The 18,031-nt window shown below is 35.4% G+C and overlaps 1 protein-coding gene across 2 annotated transcripts; it reads left to right on the top strand.

The window, feature by feature from the left end:
• Positions 1 to 516: 516 nt before the first annotated feature.
• On the top strand, positions 517 to 17,259 carry LOC115439854 (myosin-11). Of its 2 annotated transcripts, none has more exons than XM_037438531.1 (11): positions 517 to 750; positions 832 to 943; positions 4,830 to 4,961; positions 6,852 to 6,910; positions 7,841 to 7,997; positions 9,096 to 9,264; positions 10,409 to 10,591; positions 11,295 to 11,442; positions 11,769 to 12,362; positions 13,409 to 13,505; positions 13,917 to 17,259. In XM_037438531.1, the coding sequence occupies exons 1-11, from the start codon at positions 711 to 713 to the stop codon at positions 14,116 to 14,118; spliced, it is 1,893 nt and encodes a 630-aa protein (XP_037294428.1). In that variant the 5' UTR covers positions 517 to 710; the 3' UTR covers positions 14,119 to 17,259. The 2 variants fall into 2 exon arrangements, with proteins under 2 accessions (XP_037294428.1, XP_037294429.1); XM_037438532.1 differs by having other exon boundaries at positions 13,904 to 14,012.
• The last annotated feature ends 772 nt before the right edge of the window (positions 17,260 to 18,031 follow it).

Consider the following 18,031-nt stretch of genomic DNA (forward strand, 5'->3'; position numbering starts at 1 on the left):
GGTGTTGGCAGATTATGTCATATTCAAAATTAAATCTTGAAGGATATCGGGGTGGCTAAAATTCCGTATGACGACCGGTCGCCATTTAATCTATTTCGTTTGGCGTTCAGTTGCCATTTAGGCTACCTCTTAAAGCTCGTGTCATAAAGCCCGTTTAAGCCCTTTTCATTTTAGCTTTAGGGAAAATATCGTACAAAGATCACCTTACTCATTGTTAAATAAAAATATGGGTACCTTTATGCTCGACTTCCTGAAGGAATTTGTGACTTTAGGTTATTGTGAATCAACGGGTAATTAGACCACCATCTATCTACACGTACCCACTGACTATTTTAAGTATATTTTGAGATTTGTACAGAATTGTTTGATTATTATCACTTACGATAATCTGAAATAGATGTTTGTTGAAACAATTTATCTTGGAAAATATTTAAAATAAAAAATTGTTTTATTTGTTAAAATCAGCTCTGCTTTATTTTAATCGATACTTAAATCGATTTTGTAAAACATAGCGCACTTCACTAATTCTGTTAAAGTTGAAACGGTTTTATTGGCCGGCTATTTATGTATTCCGTTCTAGCGTAACGACTAACGAATTTATTTAGCTTGTTAAAAACAAACAATTGTGACGGTTAACGCACATGCATGATATGATACACGCGTAATAGCTAATAAATACTGTAATATCTTTATAAAGTGAGTTTGCAGTGATGACGATGAATCTGTCTCGAGAATCAGCGAGCACTGATGGTATTTACCAAGTTATTATTACAGCGTCGCGTTGGTGTGCTAGTTATTCCCATTTTTACTAATTATAGAGTTGTTTTACAGAGTATTACGTGACGGCACTCCAAATATTTGAGTATTGTGGTGCACAGAGCTCGGGTGCGCTGCACGTAGAAGCATTGATGGATAAGTTTGCGCCCTTCGTCAAGACTAACAAGTAAGTGACGATTTATAACTATATTTTAAACTATCGCTTCTCTAAACATTGTTTTGACGCTTCCGCCTTTCGTGTATTTCCACTTGTTGTATTTTCAAAATAGATTTAGGTCACATTTTATTTATAAACAGTATCTTATACCATGAATACTATGTTATTTATACTCCGCAGTGTTTCTAAATGTTACGCACATAATTCAATCCAACATAACAATTATATTTTCATTCCTTGCATGTTTTTAAACCAGTAATGTACCATAAAGTGTGCCTAATTCATTAACTATTCTTGTAATGGCCAAATTCATTTGGTATGCGGTGCGATGTTGACATTGAAAAAGCTATAACGCATACCTCCTAAGTGGGATATTGTGTGAATGGAATTATAATAGTTTTTTCTATAGTTACTCAAAAGTTATTTATAAGCTAAGGCTCTAAAAATTATGAGGAAATTTGAGTGATAATCAGGTGTGTTATTTAATGGAAAGTTCTCACCATCCATAAACATAATAAATCTGGACCGAGATTCATATCAAACAGGGAACCTCACCCCCCCTCTCTGACCCAATTCAATAAACAAAACAAAAAATTGTAATTTTGTGAAAATTATATTCCATACCGTGTATTGGTTTTGTTAAAAAAATATATAATGTTAAATAAACTTGGGTTCTGAATAACTTACATAAAACAAAATTAAATAATATATTTTCTCCGTTAACGGTGAATGCTTACTACCCTTGTAGCCACTGTAGCCACTGAAAGACTTGCATAGGTACTATAAAAAAATACTAGTATAGTTGCCATTCTCTACAGATTTAACTTAAAAGAAACTATGGTCTTTAATACAGACCGTTAGATGTTAGAATTGATAATTGTGTTGAAACTGTGACCTCTCTAATCTAACTTGACCTTTTAACGGTCACAAATTGTCTCATGTGAAATTTTTTTTGTTGCTTATTAGAGAATGTGACTTTTTCGTCAATTAAACATTGTTTGAGGCATTTTATATAAAATATATCCAGTTCTTTTATCTTAACTATAATTAAAAAATGAAACCAAAATTCATAAAAAATTTACAAAATTGAAGTCCATCTAGTCCAAGTATAAATGGATACTCATAAGTCTGCAAATGTTTGCAAAGATGTTTGAATGTTTGTTAGAAGTAAACACTAAAACTGCAAAACAGATTTGTATGAAATCTGGTACAAAGATAAACTAAGTCCTTAATTACCTCATTTTTTAAACCTAAAGTCCATATTGAGACTAATTGTGGGAATAGTTTTTCATGCAGGTGAACTATGAAAGAAATTAATAACTGTAAATTATGCTAGAACTTTATCCAAAATAAACAATACATTCAGAGTAGCCTCTGTATTCTGTGGTGGCCTTAGGATGTGGACAACTACTAAGGGTCACGCATTTCAAGGAAACCTTGGGCTTGCAAGGGGCATGAAGCAATTATGCTCAGCAATCTTGTAAAATGCCTTATAAAGTCCATTGCACAAAGTCTCCCATTAGTTTAATCATAATGCACAGTAATCATTATGCAGCAGATAATAAAATTAGGCACTTCAATCATCAAGTCAAAGCAACAGGCCATCATCATTTTATTGACTGTCAAGAAGTAATCACCTCTCGTCAGTCAATATTCTATCTGAACTATCAGGTGCAGCGGGGGCACTTTGCAGTTCCCCTTTTAAAAAATAAGCATTAAATTCAATCTATTTGTTTTGTGGGTGGGTGTTTTGGAACTGCAAGTTTTCTTGAAAAATAGATTGTCACTGCATTTCACGTGGTCAAGGCTATGAAACTGATGATGTATGTAACATAATTGCTTTAACATCCTTGTTCCAACATAAACAGTTAGTTTATGAGCTTCTATTTATAGTTTATATGTACGCAGTTAATGTATGAAGCATTGGATTGTTTGAAATGGTGACTTCTTTTTATTTTAATTAATTAATACACACAGACACACAATCCTGAGCACACAGATGTGCATGCCTTACACGGATACCAAGAGTTACATTATACTTGGGAGTCTCAATGCCCAGATCCAGGTATCAGAGTAGGAAAAATTCCGCCCACTCTGGTTTAATCTAGTCATTGCCCACAGCTCTCACGGGAGGCTGTCTGATTTACCAATACTGTCTTTAGAAGCGGCTTGTACATGTTCTAAGCTTGGATATTTTAAGTTTTTGATAGATGTGGCTTTATTCATATCATTTGCATAGGATTGGATTGTCTGAATGTAAATTGTTAGCCAGTCATATAACTAAACCAAATGTGTTCTTCCTCAACATGTGGACACTTAAAATTATCTTGCGATGGCACAAGAAGTAACATACAAAGATATGATGAATCACGAGATATAGCTAACGCCAATTTTAATAGCCTTTGAAGAGAATTTTGGGATTACAGGAGCTTTAAGAGATAGCTAACTACTGGCAGAACAAAAAGATTAACTATCGCTCTACTATGAGCTACGATCAGCTTCCGTAGCTTATTTAGAGATGAGCCTACTAGGTAATGAACCGGTACTGGTTCGGTTCCCGCAGCAAAGCAAACTTTAATGCATTCTATCTATTATAGTTGAGGTTGAATGTCTCATAGTTTCCATTATCTACAAAATGTATTTTACTTACAGATATCTCATTCGAGTATAATATCATTTCATAAGTTATTTAAATGTACATATTCACAACAAATTTTATTTTACGGTCGTCACAAATCATTTCATTTTAAATGATTAATGGTCATTAATTGGTCATGTATATATTGTAATTCACATTTTGGTTATCAATTCTTGAAAATATATTTTAATTAATTTGTATTGACGTACTTCATTCAATGTAATGACTAAAAAACGGTTAGGGAAGAATTGCAATTTTCGTTATGCATCATAAATTGTGAAAACCGTAACATATCAGTAGCCTAGCTTACCATTGAGGGCCCTTATATCTATACTTGTAGAGAGCTCTTCAGGGCAGTACGAACTTTTGGGCACCCGCTTAGTTTAATGTAGGTATGTGCCAAGAGGGTCCCCAAAGCTCAGGGGCCCCGTGTCACTAATACAGCTGATACGGCGGTAGTTACGCCCCTGCATATAGTAGGTAGGCACCCCTACGTACGTAGGTTACTTTAGGGCCGTTGCGTAATAATGAAGTTGCGCGATCCATTAACATGCAAATGAAATAATATAAGTGAATCAAGACACAATATATTTCGAAAGTACTGTAATGTATATGTAAATACGATGAATCTACTATGGGGTAAGCAGATGCGCAATTATTGCATCTGCAGTTCCTGTATAACTAATTTATTTACATTCCTAAAATTCTAATTATTGTCCCCTTCCTTCGTCCAGAACTCCTTGACAGTGTGGCTAATTAGAGATACCAATAGCAACTCACATCAATGACTTACCATCTTCTTTGCCCTATTTACACCCTGATAAAGGTCACGTAGTAACATATATAATCGATAGGACCGCGCATAAACAGTAAAAACACCATCGAACACCCTGAACCACAAAATATTGTTTGGTATTCCACTGCGCTCGCCATCCTGAGACATGAGATGTTAAGTCTTATTATGCTCAGTAGTTACACTGGCTACATTGCCCTAAGCCCTTCAAACCTGAACACAGCAGTGACTACACACTGCTGCTTGGCGGCAGAAATAGATATTGCGGTGGTAGCTACCCACGGACTCCCATATATGGGAGACCTACCACCAGTAGTGAAAGAAAAAAAATTATTTCAATTGATTGATTGAGTAGAAGCGTTTTGAATATGTTAAGCTACTTTTGTGGCTGACTGTAGATATTGCAGTATACACAAGGATTACTCTCGGCTACACCAGCTCTTATGGAACAATTTTGTCCACAGGTCTGAATACAACTTTCTAAAATCACTATTGGACCCGGAGCAGAGTAATCCAGAGATAAATGTGACCAAACTAGCGAAGGCGCTGCACAAATACAGCGAAAGTCAGAAGACCAAAGTGGATCTTGATGAGAGGTACAAGTCTGTTTGTTCAGCTTGTGATATCAAACATATTGTGTACACATGTCCGTTGTAGGGTTTTCAGATTGTCGTGTTTCTTTTCTTGATAGCACATGTTGTCAAAATACCAACTTTATCTACGTTTTTTTTATTTGTACTAATTTGTGTTTTTAAAGCAGATCGATTTTTATTTAATATTTTTATATTCTTTAAAACCTTGTTATTTAATTTACCTTGTAGAAATTAATCGAAGTAAACATAGAACAGTAAAAGCTCTTATTTGTAAAATGTAAGAATTGCTTTAATATAAAAATTATAACTCACGCCCATTGAAGTATTTTCTATCGATACATATATATATATATATCGATTTGACAACCCTAGCGGCATGTTGACACGGAGCTGCATTATTGATTTAGGTCATGTATGTGTGAATGATAATGTTTCATAAATATGTTTTTGCATTTGTTGTTGCGTAGTTTTCCATGGAAGAATGTATGAATTCTAAGAATTGTGTTTAATAATACATGTAGAATAAAATAAATATCAACGTATTCGGATTTGCGATATTGTGCGGATTTTGATATTCTTTCCACTGTATATGAAATCCAAGTTTACAGTCAATATAATATCGCACGTTGTAAACAAAAGTGGCATTATACGAAATTTGACGGTACTGAGTTAGAGCGACATTTGAAATCTGCAGAAAAAACCACGTCATAATATCCAAAGATCCATTTCTTAATAGGTCACTTAGGGTATTACTAGATGTCACAAGTGTCTCTTCATACTTTTAAGTTTTGTGTTTGTCCGTTAAATATAAACACATTAATCCAGTCCGTGTCCAGTCGTCAGCGACAATTAATGTCGTTCTAACTCAATACCGTCAAATTTCGCATAATGCCTCTTTTGCTTTCAACGTGCGATATGTATAGCAGTGGCAAGGGGTTCATATAATCCGATTCCTGCCGGCTTCCCTTTATGTAGAATTTAATTATCATTAGAAAGATTTGCAGACCGCATTTATGCATATTAGATAGATAGATAGATAAAAAAGTTTATTTAGGCTACAATTAACACACAGTATAACTTAAGATATAACATAGACAAGTAAGTACATATCCATTTGTGAGATATTGCAGCCGCAATCGGGCCCCAGCTCAGCAATATGCTTTGCTCCAAGGAGCAAAACGCTGGTAATTCTGCTGGTACCCGGTATAACGTATCAATACAGATCATAACAAATATTTAGCTACTCCAAGTGGCATGATTAAACACGGAAGAAAGAGAAAACAAAAGTATATAAAAGTGATACAATATACAATAGAAAATATCATAGTGTTACATAGCGCCAAAAATTGTTACAGACAGACACAACTTTTTACTCTGGTTGTTTATATCTAATTATATTAAAAAGTAAGCAGGCAAAATGTAGGTCCCGGCGAGAGCATTAGTATACATATTATGTTGTTTTGGGTTACCTTTCGAAAAATTTCATCTTTCGCCACTAATAGATAATAGTAGACTAAGAAGGCAATGTACACTACCACTGAATAGTGTAGAAAATATAAATATATTACAATCTATATTTCACATTTTGAATAACGCTGGCGGCATCAGCATAAAAGTTTTTACCGGAGTAAATCTAATAAATCTTGATCAAAGAAAAAGGAAAGGAAGGGACGTGCTGCTAAGACCAATGTCCCCAGTTTCAAAAGACTTGAATCACCTCGCAATTAAATTAAAACACACGTGAACTCTCTTTAATTTTCCCCTAACTCTTTTTAAGATTTTCCTTCATTTAAGACGGTATTTGGACTAGCAATAGCAATTGCAGTTAGAACGGCAATGGGAACCTCTGTTAGCTAATAAACTTTTCTTTTAATAAAAAAATATCGATTGCAGTTTTAACCTGAAGACTGGACAGACTCCGCAAGATTCCGACTCGGGAATATCTACAGATGGTGAGTTTTTTTTTATACAATGACGTCATTAGACATGTGTATTTTATAATCCAAATAATATAATTACAAATAATGTACACCAACATGAGAGGTTGGCCCAAAAATAGGAATGACGGTGGCTTTTGTGTTATTAGGTTAATTAAATTTGTATTATGCTATTATTTTAGTGTGTCGTCTAGTGGTTAGTTTAATGACCTTATTGTGTAGTTACTAAGATGCATTATATTTTATCACGGAAATCTAGATTCTAGATGTTATCATAGACGTTAGTCATTCGTGTCAAAACAACACTGGTTGTCATTTTATAATCTACGGCTTAGGTTTTCACATTAACTGGTTAGCATTAAGCTAGTGCAGTTTCACTTCTCGACATTGTTAGATTTAACGTCTAATACTATAATTTTTGAGCCCACTTTCTTGTTCTTACTTTGTTTTTATGTTTGTCACCTCAAAAATCAGTCATTTATTTACCATTTGTAAAATTACTTTTTTTATTTGAAAGGATTCCAGATTAGTCCTTTTGTTTTCGTATATTTGTTCATTATTTATCCAGGTTAACTAGCAATTTAATTAAACAGCAACTCCAAAATTAGTGTTTAATGGTAATTTTTTTTTGTTATTAATGTTTTTTGAATGCAGTATAATTTTTTGTTATTATGTTTCACACCAGTCTCCGTTTATCCCTGGACCACCTAAAGGCTAAATGGGGCAGAACGCCTCTAGCATTAATTACGCTTGTGTATCATGTTGTTACGTATACGCGCTAGGACTTCAGTGAAACGTCAGATTGCTGGAATCGTACTCCCTTTATTTACTAAGTGACACGATATTTATAACAGCCAGTGGATGCAACTAACCGTACAAATATAACAATATAATAAAAAAAAATTTAAAAAAAACTTGTTTACTAAGCAGTGTCGTGTGTACCAGGATTCCAACTGCTAGAGGAGCTGCAGTGCGAGCTGCGCGAGAAGGCGCACCTGGCGGCGCAGCTGCGCAGCCAGCTCGAGTTCACCGACAAGCAGCACGAGGAGGCGCTCGCCACGCTCACCGCCGAGCGCGACTCGCTCAAGGCACATCTCAACATGTACGTACACTGCAGTGGTCCATATAACCCAATTCCTATCGGCTTCCCTTTCATAATTTATATCTATTTATGCGTAATAGTACATATATGTTGTACCGGCTTCCCTTTCGTAATTTATATCTATATATGCGTAATAGTACATATGTTGTACCGGCTTCCCTTTTGTAATTTATATCTATATATGCGTAATAGTACATGTATGTTGTACCGGCTTCCCTTTCGTAATTTATATCTATATATGCGTAATAGTACATATATGTTGTACCGGCTTCCCTTTCGTAATTTATATCTATATATGCGTAATAGTACATATGTTGTACCGGCTTCCCTTTTGTAATTTATATCTATATATGCGTAATAGTACATGTATGTGTAACCGGCTTCCCTTTCGTAATTTATATCTATATATGCGTAATAGTACATATATGTTGTACCGGCTTCCCTTTCGTAATTTATATCTATATATGCGTAATAGTACATATATGTTCTACCGGCTTCCCTTTCGTAATTTATATCTATTTATGCGTAATAGTACATATATGTTGTACCGGCTTCCCTTTCGGAAAATTTTACTGTACAGTTAACGCGCGAGCTCCGACCAAATTTTATCCAATGTAATGATTCGACGGTCCCTACGTAAAGTATCGAATCTGCAAAATTGCATTTTCCAGATTCAATACTTTGCGTAGTATTGAGTCTGCAAAATGCAATTTTGCAGATTCGATACTTAACGTAGGCACCGTCGGATTTAAGGCAGTGATTTTGTCGATGAAGCAACAACTTTTATATATTGACTAGTGAAAATTTTGTGATACCAAAATTTTTAATTTTCTATTATAGACCATATTTATTACATTATAAGCTATACATTAAATATTTGAATATATTTACGTAATCCAAAACCTCAGCTAAACTATCACAGTATTCGATTTCCACTATATTCAATATCTAACTCGTAAATCAATTTAAATTATGTCGAAAGTTGTAAATTCAATTACCATACACTGGCATTTTATTTCTAACAACTACTACCACGCTATGCTACAAATCAATGACACTAGACGTAATTGACTTTATTCTCGTTTTTTCTTTCGCCAGGTTACGCGACGAGAACATGTCGCTAGTCCACGTGCGGCGCGACTACGAGGAGGCGTGCGAGCGGCTGTGCGGCAGCGAGCAGGCGCTGCACGACGCGCGCCGCGAACTCGACGCCGTCAAGCGGAGGGCGAGGGTGCTGCACGAACAGGTCGCAACACTAGAGACTGAGGTAACTGTTACGCGACGAGAACATGTCGCTAGTCCACGTGCGGCGCGACTACGAGGAGGCGTGCGAGCGGCTGTGCGGCAGCGAGCAGGCGCTGCACGACGCGCGCCGCGAACTCGACGCCGTCAAGCGGAGGGCGAGGGTGCTGCACGAACAGGTCGCAACACTAGAGACTGAGGTAACTGTTACGCGACGAGAACATGTCGCTAGTCCACGTGCGGCGCGACTACGAGGAGGCGTGCGAGCGGCTGTGCGGCAGCGAGCAGGCGCTGCACGACGCGCGCCGCGAACTCGACGCCGTCAAGCGGAGGGCGAGGGTGCTGCACGAACAGGTCGCAACACTAGAGACTGAGGTAACTGTTACGCGACGAGAACATGTCGCTAGTCCACGTGCGGCGCGACTACGAGGAGGCGTGCGAGCGGCTGTGCGGCAGCGAGCAGGCGCTGCACGACGCGCGCCGCGAACTCGACGCCGTCAAGCGGAGGGCGAGGGTGCTGCACGAACAGGTCGCAACACTAGAGACTGAGGTAACTGTTACGCGACGAGAACATGTCGCTAGTCCACGTGCGGCGCGACTACGAGGAGGCGTGCGAGCGGCTGTGCGGCAGCGAGCAGGCGCTGCACGACGCGCGCCGCGAACTCGACGCCGTCAAGCGGAGGGCGAGGGTGCTGCACGAACAGGTCGCAACACTAGAGACTGAGGTAACTGTTACGCGACGAGAACATGTCGCTAGTGCACGTGCGGCGCGACTACGAGGAGGCTGTAGACTCGGGTAGAACGGCCATTTTTAATAAGCGAACCCTATCCTAATCTATGATCCGATGTCAAGTATAAATTGGTCGTTGGTAACATGTACAAAAATATATTATACCAATTGGTCTATTTTCGAGATCAATCAATAAAAGGCACTGGGGTCGCTCTCAAAACGGCTATCGCATTCCTGATGTAGGTGACGCTTTTTTCTTTAAAATTTTCTAATGGCTTGTAATTCGCAATAGTCTTCAATATTTCAATGAAGCTCCATATAAAGTACAAAAATACTCGAGTAATTATTGTATTACCTACATATAATATTAACTGCCTAAGTGCCTTAAGTTTTTAATAAAAGCCTCCACCACACATTCAGCTAATACATTGATTTACAGAAACTAACCCTCCAAGAGCTGCTGACGAAATCCAAAGACGAATGCCACCGCATCAACGAGATGTACGCGACGCGCCAGTCGGCCTTGCTGGAGGAGAATGAGAACTTGAAGACTGACCACGCCGACCTCGCCGCGCGGTTGCAGGACCAGGAGGAATTCATGCAGCAGATGATTAAGGAAAAGGTCAGTGACATAAACAGGTAGATTTTTAAAAATGGTACTGATCCCACTACAACTGATGGTAAGCAGAGTGGGTACCAGATAGAGTATCTACTGACTAGAGATGATTATGATATCCTTCACCAGTTTGGTAGAATATTTTATCTATTCTGGCGGATACATAAAATATTCTACCAACAGCTGATAGGTGCTTTTAGCGTTCCAATGTGGTATATGGACGTATTGAATTTATCGATATCTCGAAGCGTATGTTCTTTGTACGGTATCGATATCGATAACTCTTATAAAAATATCGATATTTAAAAACTAAATAGAAAATAACTACAATACTATTATTTACTAGTTAACGCCTTAACTCGGCTTACACGCATACGGTTTTTTTTTTATAATAAAGATTAGTAAATAGGTTTTACAAAACGTAACAAAAACTTTGGAATAAAAACCAAAATTCAGAAATAAAATAGCTTGAAGTATTTAAAATATCGACATTTAAGTCTCATATAATATATCGACAACTAGCATTGAGCATATAATTAATATTTTCTAATTATCAATTCCATAAAAATCAAAATTCTGAAAAAAAAATTAGCTTGTAGTATTTAAAATATCGACATATAAGTCTCATACAATATATCGATAACTAGCATTAAGCATGTAATTAATATTTTGCCAATTGCCAGAAAATTTACAACTAATTTAACAACAGGTGCTGTTAGAAATGGAACTAAAGGACGTGTTCAACAAATCTAACCAGACGCACCTGCGCATGGACCGCTCCATCGACATCAGCTACACCGAGGATCAGATGCTCAGTGCACTGGACAGCCTTAATGCTGACAGCAGATTCTCTAGTGGTAAGTATTACATTTGTGAGTGAGTGAATTAATAAAAATCTCGATCGGCGACATAATAAATCGTGATTTTATCGATAGAAAATTAAATAATATGTTCTTGCAGAAAATTAGGATATCATTGTATCATACGTGTTCACTGGTGATGTTTTAGTATTGAATCAGCAACAACAAATTTTCCAAGCTATCCTTACAATATATAAGTACATCAAAAGTCATTGTTGGCAATTAAATTAATTCAATCTCCTGTTTTCTCTTCTTGCCCAATAACCTTTTGTTTATTATCCCAAGCCGTTAGTACTTCAAACTATGTTTCCTTATTTCTATAGACCATCAGATCTTAGACGAAGAGTCATTCGTAAATGCGCTAAAAGAAGACCAAGGCCGTGCCACCAACATGTCATTGTTCGATGAAATACGCCTCAGTTTCTGTAACATATCGCGTCATAACATAATTAATATCGATAAAAAGACAGAAAGCATCTGCGATATCGACACATCGATCGTATCATACGTAGCTGTAGGCGTTCAGACTGAAAATATCGACATAAACAAACTTTGCGATGTTAAGTCGATGCAGACCGATATTGAACCGTATGCCAATAACAATAACGTGCACGATAGCTCTACGTGTCTCGAATGCGTGAAGGCGAATAAATACACGGCGAAATTGGAGAGGGACGTGAAACAATCGCGACGTACGCTAATGGACTTAGAATCGGAACTGGTAAAGTATGAAGATAACCTGGATGTGTTGCAAGAGATCGTACAAGATGGGAACGATAGGAATAAAATACTACAATCTTACGTGGACGGGTTACAGTCGAAAATAGATTTGCTGGAACAATCGTGCGAGAGACAAAGGAGTATGATCGATAGTTTGATTTGTGAGAAATGCTCCGCTGAATGTCAAACTCAGTGTGGTAATTGTGAATTATTGTGTTTGTAATTGGTGAAGGTGTAATAGGAGTTGATTTTGTAGTCGAGTATGTAGTTAGTTGTTTGTATTCAGGCGTTTTAGTTGTGTTGTCCATTTTAATGTATATAGTTGTAGCTATTTCGTAATGTCGATAGAAAACAAAGAAAACTTTTCACTTTAGATCAGATATTGATTTAAACCTGATGAGGCGTTTCTCGAAAGGTAGGTTTCTATTGCAGTTTGGTACTTTTTTATTTATTTTACATTTTACGCAATGAAAATATGAAATTAGTACGTGTGATATTACTGTTTTATCTCTTACCAGTTTACTGGTGGCCATAGATCCAAGTATACACATCACACATACATACATGGATAATGTGTAACTGTATTGATTTGGCTTAATACATCACACACACTCACTCATGCTTTTTATCCCTGAAGGGGTAGACGAAGGTGCAGCTGGTGCACTCACTTTTCGTTGTGCGTATTGCGTCCCATGATGTCATATGGGGCGAGCCTATCACCATATCAGGTACAAATTCCAGACTTCAGGGTGATACTGAATAGAGAAACTCAATATCACTGCCTGACCTGGGAATCGAACCCGAGACCTCAGCACTGCAGTCGTACCGTAATACAACTACACCATCGAGACAGTCACAATATTTTTATTAAAGATTACTAGCTTTTGCTCGCGAATTCGCCCGCGTGAAGGATGTTCCGGGATATTTTTTTTTTGTTATGTTATGACCAAATTACACAAAATCATTATAAATTATAGCCTATGTGTCATTCTGATGTATAACTAAAATTACTGTGAAGTTTCATCCAAATCCGTTCAGTAGTTTTTTCGTGAAAGGGAAACAAACATACATCCATACATCCATCCTCACAAACTTTCACATTTATAATATTAGTAGGACAATAATTCCATACCAAAGTCTGAAAGACCTCAATGTATTAACTACAACAAATCCACACCAATCAAACAATCACACCTTAAACTCGCATGTAAAATGTTTAACCTCACGTATGATTGTGTTCCAGAGCAAGTGTCGGTGTCGACGCAGGCGGACGCGCCGTGCGCGGAGTGCGAGCAGCGAAACCTCGCGGGCTCGCAGCGGAGCCTCAAGAAGTTCTTCTGGTCAGTATTCGTATTTACACATTATATTGTAGTTGACAACATTACAGAACTTATTCATTTCGTGAATAATAGTATTGTTGTTTTAGGAATGAAAAATGTTGTTCTGTGTAGATAAATGATTTATCCATTTTGTGTAGATAACTGATTAATTGAGTTTTATTTCAATTAGTTTTATAAAGAATTTCTATTAGCTATTAACTAATATGTCTAGTTTGGTTCTATTATCTCGATTAGAATAAGTATTTAGTTAATATGTACCTGCATATAAAATATACAAATTTGATCCCACCCTATATATATTAGTTTAAACACAATCCACCATTATATCCACACCCTGTATACGTAGCAGTTTCTCTAACCCTGCTACACGTGTTGACATTTATCCTTATATCGTTCAGTATGTGATTCCAGGGAGTCAGTGAAGTGTCTGTTCCAAGTCTTCGCTGTGGTTTGCTTCATGTGTGCCATATGCGTGTTGTATTCGGTGTCGCGGCGGGCCGGAGTGGGAAGCGTGGGGGGGTGTGCGCGAGCCCTCCCCTGGCGCTGGCTGCATGCACAAGACCTTATGGACGTGCTCTTCAGGATCGAGTATGTCGCCGATGTGCCGATGTGAACACGGGTTTATACTCCTGGAGTGAAGGTTGAAACGCGGACTCGCCGCCTCAGTGATTTTATCAAATATTTTTCATTGACGACCAGTGATATTTTTAGATACAAAAAACGGCAAATGTAAAATTTTAGATGTACTGTTTCATAAATTGGTATATCAAAAATTGTTATAAATTCTTTTCAAGATATAAAGAAGACGGTATATTATTGCCCTTAGGCGGAATGTCTGTCCACGTTTTTCTCCATAAAGTATAAAAACCTAATCGAAGATAACCCAGTTGAAAAAAGAGGCTCAAGTTTGAGACTAATCGTAAAGCAAGCGGATTTTGATAATCCCAGTAAGGCATGCAAATTAAAGCTGTTTTCATTTTGACTATAAACTTATATTAAAATTGCCTAATCCCATTTTGAACGTATGGTCACTGTTCCCAAGACTGACCGCACAAGCATTACTGCCAATTGCACTGTTGTGACCATATCGGGACATTCTTGTAATAAACATATTAAATGACTATTCCATAATAGGAAAAATACTGTCTAAGGTAACTGCACCAGTAGTGGGCCAGTAATAATATTAAATACTGTAATTCAAGGAAACTAGTCAGTGTCCCATTATTTTTTGTTAATTAAAATGCGGAACATTTAGATGACTATAAGTACCTCGCAAGATGCTAATATGATGCTAAAGTATGTGGATATAATACCGCTATTCTACATGCTAATGATCTTAAATTTTGCGCTTTCATTACATCTGTCTTTGCATTTGTAAAACAGAACACCAATGCGGTTATAAAATTGGTAGTGGCCAACATTCAAAACATTTTTGTCCTTAATTGTTCACTGCTGGTGTATTTACTCTATATTTGTTAAATATATTAACTGTTACAATATACATTCGTTTCCATTGCATTTTAACAAATATTTTTATTATACAAAGAGGTGCTTTTTCAGAGTTCACCTTCATAATTTTTGGATTTTTCGGTTTCATTATTATAGTAACTTAATGAGAATAATGGCCTGTATTTCGTTAAGCTTTAAGCAATTATTTTTAATTTTAAAATATAATAAATATGTAGCCATGACGTTTTAGTGTATTATGGTTGTGTTTGCGGCTGTGGGCTACAACCAAAGTATAAAAACTAGAATTTAGACATATTCTACATATTCTCCACCTCTTAACTATTTAAAATTTTAATTAAAAATTAATATTATTAAGTGAATTTCCTACACTTTGTCCAAAGAAGTGTTTTAAAAAAATGCTATTAATCATACAAATGTATTTTTCGTTTTAAATTTAACGTACTTTAGGCATTTAGATATTTTAAATGGTAATAGTTTTACCATAGTATAGGGTGGAGATATCCTTTATGGATGTTTGTATTAATATTTTCTAAGTATGGCTACTTACAAATATTTTAGAATAAATGAAAATCTTTATAGATCTGTAATTTTGAATAATTTTTCAAATAATAAAATTCCTTATTGTTTTAATTTTATGCACGATACCGCCTTACGTATGATTATTTCTGTGTTTTAAATCTCCTAAATTGTTTTTTTTTTTTTCATTTAAAAACGAAATACCTATTAGTTGAAACACCCTTTAGAAATTTTATGAATGAGGTGGCAAAATATTGAAATAATAAAATTGAATTAAAAAAACTGAATCTTAAATGTACAATTGTAATATTATATTAATTAATAATTTTAACAACTAATAATTACTATACATAGGTTTGAATCTATGGTCAAAATTTTGGAAAAAGATTAACTGAAAAATATTGATAAAATTTTAATTTGAATTCGCGAATCTGTATAGTATGACTTGAATAACGAAACTGTAATGTAAAGTCAATTAACTGTTTTTTTTATTTACCGACTAGTTTTGGGTCATGACTCTCTTTAAGTTTTACTAAGATTACCTTATACTCTAATTAAAATAAAAGTTAGTTTCTATCGGAAATGTTATTTAAAGCAAGCATTTTATCTACCTACATCATTTTGTTTGTATCTATAGTAAATTTCTTTCTACTTATAGTTTCACGTATGTTGTTTATTTTTAATCTTATATCTATAAACTATTGTATGTGTTCGCGTTACGTGGATGTTAATTGTATCGTTTTTCTGTAATTTTATATTTTCTAACTGCTGACATTGGTTATGAGAATGTGTTAATTCGTGTGCCTTTTTTAAAACTTTATTATGTGGGCGTACAAAATATTAATCTACTTTACATGTAAATAGTGAAATGTTATTGATTTTCATATTTACTTTTAATTAGTGGTAGTGTAAGCTGACTCAGTCAACACCTTTATGCATCAGTCAAAGAAAGCTATAGTAATATTAGTAACAAAAAATCTGAATATGATTATTCTATACATATGAGTACCCAATATTGCCAAGTTAGAGGTCTTTTAGTTATTATATTGAGTTCTTTAGTCGTGCGCCCATAAAACAATTCTGTGATAGTCTAGTGCCAGTGAAGTAAAAGTTAGTTAGCGTTTAACAGAATAGACTAATTAATACTAGAATATGTAAAAAAGATTTAGCTGTTTGGAAATTTGTAATCAAAATTTACCATATTTTATCTGTACATTGTATTAAAATGTACGCTGCGTTAGTCAATAGTATATGTAAGATGTTATGATGGCAGCTTAGGTTTTTGTGTATACATTGATTCGTTAATAACTTAAAAGCTATTGGATCATTTCTTTTCACTGAATTATTCTATTTCAAATGTTAGCAACATTGCGACATAAATAGATCCAAGTATTTATATTTTAACCACTAATTTAGTGTAGTTTTTATTGAAATGATACCTGTTTTATGCAACACCCTTTGAATGTATTTTAAAATTAGTCTAAAAATACAACATTTAAAGGTTTTAACTTGGAAAAAAGGCTTAAATAATTCGATATTTTACTTGAGAAACATAATGAATCAATGTTTAATGAAAATATATTTTAATGAAGACTAACATAGCATTTATTACGCATTTATTTTAAGTTAGTACAAAATGTTAATGAACGTTTTTGTATACAATTTCCTAGTATTACTATAATCTCGCGTTGACATTCTGGTATATTTTGTTAGTGTATAATTTTCAATGTATCACCTATTGTTAGTAAAATAAATAGATATTGCAATAGTTTGTTTTTTATTCACAACTTTTAACTACCTACAAATCTACATATCTACTTGGTACCTACATATATTTCAATATTCTATTACCTAAAATTGTCTTGGTGACGTAGTTGTATTACGTGCTTAATATGACACCATTATGTGGTCCCGGGTTCGAATCCCGGGTCGCGCATATTAATATTAGGTTTTTCTGCCTAATACAGCCCAGTCTAAAATTTAAGACTCGCCCCCATCCCATCATGGGATGGGACATACGATGGCAAAAACTGGGTTGCACCTTTTGTTACAACACTACCTACCCCTTTAGGGATAAAAGCGTGATGTGTCTTTGTTTTCTTTTTCTATTACCATAAACCCGATGCTCACTATACTATCTTAGAGATAGAAAGAGATGCATTTATATCATAGTTGAAATTTTTTGCTAATGGAACTTATAACAAGCCTTTATTTAACTTTCAATGTTTGTAATTTGTATGTATGTTCGGGTGATATCTTGCAACTGAATTTTAAAGCAGTTATATTAAATAAAAGTTTGTTTATAAAAATGTTTTTTTTTTTACTATTCTGAGATTTTGATAGTCTTGACGGAATACAAAGATTTTCTTTTCTTTGTGGCTTAGAGGCTACAATGCATAGACAATGATTGCCTTCAGACTGTCGATTTGAAATCCTAATATATAGGTTCATGGGTTCTTCAATAGTCGCGACATGTAAAATTTTACAAACGTACAGTTAGCATATTATGTGTAGTTAAACAAATTTAAATCTCAATTCGC

Source organism: Manduca sexta, chromosome 14, assembly GCF_014839805.1.
Source record: "Manduca sexta isolate Smith_Timp_Sample1 chromosome 14, JHU_Msex_v1.0, whole genome shotgun sequence".
Classification (NCBI taxonomy): Eukaryota; Metazoa; Arthropoda; class Insecta; order Lepidoptera; family Sphingidae; genus Manduca; species Manduca sexta.